Source organism: Gadus morhua, chromosome 15 (assembly GCF_902167405.1).
Source record: "Gadus morhua chromosome 15, gadMor3.0, whole genome shotgun sequence".
Taxonomy (NCBI): Eukaryota; Metazoa; Chordata; class Actinopteri; order Gadiformes; family Gadidae; genus Gadus; species Gadus morhua.
This window is the reverse complement of record NC_044062.1, coordinates 17,613,154-17,618,349: the sequence shown is the minus strand read 5'-3', so window position 1 is coordinate 17,618,349 and position 5,196 is coordinate 17,613,154. Positions and strand designations below refer to the sequence as shown.

Genomic DNA, 5,196 nt, shown 5'->3' with positions numbered 1-5,196 from the left:
CCATTCACTCCCTCACTATGAATATCTAAAGAATATGGGTGCAATCATGTGTGTGTGAGAGGGTGTGTCACTCTATGTGGAGTAATTTGCTATCTCTGCACTGTGTGGGCCTTTTAAGCAGTCTCAAGTGCTTTCAAAAAGGGCTTTATATATAGCGCCGATTTGCATCATTTCGAAGATGGTGATCATTTGTGTGGTTTGCCACTGCATCGGTGCCCTTGAGCAAGGTCTACTTTTTCGAACCATTCGCAACAATCTCCCCTTATTCTCTGGTGGGCTGGCCTGCTCCGGAGGCTCCTGCATTGACCTCCGTGTGCCTACCCCTCCTCGCTCCTCTCCCCGCTCTGCAGGTCGCAGCACAACTATCTCCGCATCACGCGCATCCTCAAGTCCCTGGGCGAGCTGGGCTACGAGGCCCTCAAGGGCCCGCTGGTGCGGCTGATGCTGGAGGAGTCGCTGCTCCACGCCACCCTGCCCAACATGCAGCACAGCGCGCTGGAATACTACGTCTACACCATCCGCCGGCCGGCCACGCGCCGACAGCTCCTACGCTTCGCCCGGCAGCACTACCGGCCCGCCCACGCCTTCCTGTGGGGGCCGCAGCCCAAGAGGCGCGGGGGGGCAGCAGGGGGCGGAGGGGGAGGGGGTGGAGACGACGACGACGACGACGACGATGACGGAGGCGCCGGGAGCAGCGGGATTCGGGCGCCCGCCCCGACGCCGGAGCACCGCAGAGGGGCCGGGGACGCGGGCGCCGACTGTATGCCGCCGTTTTCCCGCCCTCCCAGCCTGCTGGCCGGCCTCGAGGGCGTGGGGGAGGAGGGGAAGGGCTGGGACCACGGTGGTGGTGGTGGCGGTGGTGGCGGTGGTGGTGGGGTGGTGGGGGTGGAGGTGGTGGTCCGGCTGGAATGGAGTCAGGGCGTCGGTGTGTTGAAACGAGGGGCTGGGGGGAGGGGGCTGAGGCGTGACACTCTCCCCACCCCCCTGCCACTAGTCTTGTTTCCGCATTGAAAGGTGTGTGTGTGTGTTTGTGTGTTGGTAGTGGGAGTGAAGAGAGAGATATGGAGAGAGATAGAGATATTATGAGAGGGATAGAGAGAGAAAGGAGTGAGAGAGATAGAAAGAGAGAGAGAAAGAGTTAGAGAATGATCATCTGAGCCAAACAACAATTATCTTTGCCCCAGTAAATGTCCTCTTCCCCCACAAATACCTTTTTAGTGGTGCTCTTGATCTTGATAGATCCAGAAGTATAGTCTCTCTCGGAGAGAGAATACCATCCCACTTGGAACGGGGAGACAAATTGCCTTCTTTTTTCGTCCTTTATATTTATTTAGGGGCGGAGGCGGAGGTATCATTCAGGTCCAGATCGGAGGCAGAACCTCTGAAATGAATGCCAAGACACTTGTTGGTGGTTCACTGCACCGGGGAAACCACAAGCTGTTTTAGAGAAATGCGGTGGGTGGGGGAGTAGGAAGGCTAAACAATATCCTTAAATGCAGGCACTAACATTTGTTTAATTATGTGAAGGATGCAATAGACAATAGACGCGTCGTTTATCTTATTTTCAACTTTTCGGTTTGGTTTATCAAAGCAATATCTGTGAAAGATAGTGAATACCGTTTGACTTAAAGTCTGTATGTTGTGTAGCGAGGCCTAGATGCTGGTAGCAGACACAATCCCCTGGTGATCTCCACGGTATCCTCTCAGCGCGGCTGTGTTTTTCAGCTGTAGGGTCAAGAGGAGCTTGGTACTTGCTCAGCGGTGCGTGTGGTATCAGGTGAACGCGGTCCTTTCATGTGAACTGCACACCAAGCAGTTTGCTCAGTGTGCATGGTACTGTATTAACTGTGTCGCACCTTTTGACAATCTCTTTGTCTTCCTGCTCAAAGCGCTGTGTCCGATCTTTCTCCTATTTTTGCAGGCCTTCGTACCTAGGATTCAAACTCTCCCGCATAGAGATATCGCTGGTTTCATAGGCAATGTGTGGAAAATATTATCTTTATGTTTTTCAAAATGTTTATTAATTATTTTCTTTGTCAGAGCACAAATTTGTCCTTAAAAAAGTGAAGATTAAGGTAATTTGAAAGGGAAAAGTAATATCAGTAATGTAATTAATGTCTTAACCCTTTGTGGCCAATATCCTAACATGTGATGCCATTCTCAACAGTGCCACGAATTTAAATAAGGTCTATCTTTCTGGGACCTGTAAGCATAAACAAACATGTATCCGTTTTCTCAATTGGCCGTTCTATTAAAGTGTAATTTCAGCGGAAATTGAACCCAGGGTATTTTTCGGCATGAAGACACATAAAATAAGCCAAACCTCGGCAGTAGCATGGCTAGGGTCCCTACACATAATACAAAGCATCAACAAATTAGTTAGAGTACCGGGAGTTTATTCAAAAAGACTGTGTTCAAGATCTGTGCCTTACCGGTAGGGCCATGTGTCCAAGAAGTCGATTACCGGCTACTGTAAATAATATAATAGAGGCGCAAAAATGTATAACAGCCAAGTATCAAGAGGGTTAATTTTTTGGCTAATCTATTATATTATTTACGGTAGCAGGTGTTCGACTTGTGTGGACCTCCTGGAAACATGGCCCTACAGGTAAGGCACAGACCTGGAAACAGTCTTTTGCGTAGGGACCCTAAGCATGCTACTGCAGAGGTTTGGTGCTATTTTGAGCAATATTAGTGGTTAAAAATGTTCGATTTGGAAGCATTCACACTGCCGCTAGCCAATAACATGGAAGGCATTTGGGCTGTAACATTGATCCTGGCATTCGGGGCAAGCTCTATAATCGATTATCAACGAAAAAAAGCTTATCTTATGATTCTTCATGCCGAAAAAGACCCTTGGTTAAATTTCCACCCGGAATTACACTTTAAGAAGTGGCTCATTAATCATTAATCTATCCATGCATAACCTAGACTTTTTTTTTTGGCTTTGATTGTACAAACATGCATGTATGCACACCACTGGGGTTGTATGTATGCATATACATACACACATTACCATATATATCCTAGTATATACACACATACACAAACACAATATATATGATGTGTTTTTTAGAATCCAACAACAAAAGACCAGGGCAGGACGTTCCATGTAATCCTGGTAACAGTAGCCTTCGGTTAACATTTTTCCTACCAGGACGTGTGAATGGCTTGGTTTTTACTGTACATTTGTATCATAAAATGCACAGCCAGAACTGTTTCAGTTGTATTGCAGCCTTACAACTCAGTAGTTTGGGCTGCGTTCCTAGCTAGTGACAAAAGTGTGCTTTAAAGAATTTGTGTGTGTGATTTTTTTTTACTTGCTAGTTTTTTTTTTCCTGGTTCAAATTGCTGTACTTGAAATTGAAAATACAAGCCATGCAAGGTGCAAGACACAAGGGTTGTCCATGCTGTTAAAAAGGGAGATTTTGACCCTCAGTCTCCTTGAATGGGCACTGTCTCTAACATAATTGTAAAGTGATCTTTTCAGGTATATGATGTGCAACATGAGCTCTGTTGTATGATGTATTGTTGTAATATAGTGATTGTGGGTATGGGTTAGAGTATGTATATGAAGTGCCTCTTTTGTATTTTTTAACCGTTTATTTGTATGCGGAATAAGAAAAACAATAACAACAACAACAACAACACGTATGTGTGTGTGTGTGTGTGTGTGTGTGTGTGTGTGTGTGTGTGTGTGTATGTGTGTGTGTTTGTGGGTGTTTGTCCAGATGAACGACGTATATATTTACAAATTTGATTGGCCAATTAGAGCATACTAATTGGGCAACAAAATGTGAACTCAATGCAATCCGTTTTTTAACTGGAATATGTATTCGAATTTGTATTATTTTTAAAGATTGTTTAGATAAAGAGCATTATGCACATGTCTATTGGATACATGCATATTGTAAATTCCACTGTTTGGCTGGTCATTTACACTTGTTCTCAGATTCTGGCAACAATAGTTTGGTGAAGCCAAATTGTGAAATGTGTTGGCCACAACACTAATATTTAATTTCTGTCAAATATATAATAGTATGCTAAATTATGATTATTCATAATAAATAAATGAAACAAAACCGGGTGCAAAACAACATTTAACAATGAGAACACAATTTCAATATTATGCAACTGTAACTAAAGTAAATAAATAAAAAACAAGGTTTGTCAGACCACACTTTTGTCTCGATCAGTGAGGATATGTTCTTCGATGTGAATACATGCTGGATAGTGTGTGTGTTTGTGTGTGTGTGTGTGTGTGTGTGTGTGTGTGTGTGTGTGTGTGTGTGTGTGTGTGTGTGTGTGTTTGTGTGTGGCGGGGGTGCTGTCATTGTGTATCAAAATAAAAGTATTATCCCTGCTTTTATGAAGAGCTTAGCTGAAGGGATTGGGGGGGGGGGGGGGGAGAGAGATGAGGAGAATGTGGAAGAAGGCGAGAAGGCGGGGGGGGGGGGGGGGGCGCAGATTATTCCTGGCACATTTTCTTCACAACACTTAGCATTTGCCAGCACTAAATTTTCTTTTCCCTGACACACACACACACACACACACAAACACACACCCAAACACACAAAAGTGCAGTGAATATATTTGTTATTTTGGAAGTTTTGTAGAATTATGGTTGGTATGTAAGTGCAACAAAATACCTTACAATTTGCATGTACACACACACAAACACACACACACACACACACACACACACACACACACACACACACACACACACACACACACACACACACACACACACACACACCCACACACACACACACACACACACACACACACACACACACACACACACACACACACACACACACACAAAGAGGAAACCAAGGGCTGATGGTTTTCATAGCTGCCAGCTGGCTTAGTGAAGGGTATTTACACCTGCAACAACTCAAGTCTTTGGTCTGTTTACAAAGGTATGATGTTGTAAAATTAAACTCAATAGAAAACCACAACAAACCATTGTACACTATCTCTGATTTATGACAGTTTCATTAAACATTATGTATTTCTTGTGACTCCATCTGCCTCTCCCTTCTCTCTCTCTTTCTCACACACACACACACACACACACACACACACACACACACACACACACACACACACACACACACACACACACACACACACACACACACACACACACACACACACACACGCACGCAAACGCACACACACACTGTAATG

The 5,196-nt window shown here is 44.8% G+C and overlaps 1 protein-coding gene across 1 annotated transcript in view; it reads left to right on the top strand.

Annotated features, from left to right (window-relative positions):
* The window catches only part of ogfrl1 (opioid growth factor receptor-like 1), a 7,892-nt gene extending 3,712 nt beyond the window's left edge, over positions 1–4,180 (top strand). Inside the window, exon 7 of the mRNA XM_030379268.1 lies at positions 351–4,180. Within this exon, the coding sequence (XP_030235128.1) occupies positions 351–1,011 (661 nt within the window). The 3' untranslated portion in view covers positions 1,012–4,180. The remainder of the gene's footprint in view (positions 1–350) is intronic.
* Positions 4,181–5,196: the final 1,016 nt, after the last annotated feature.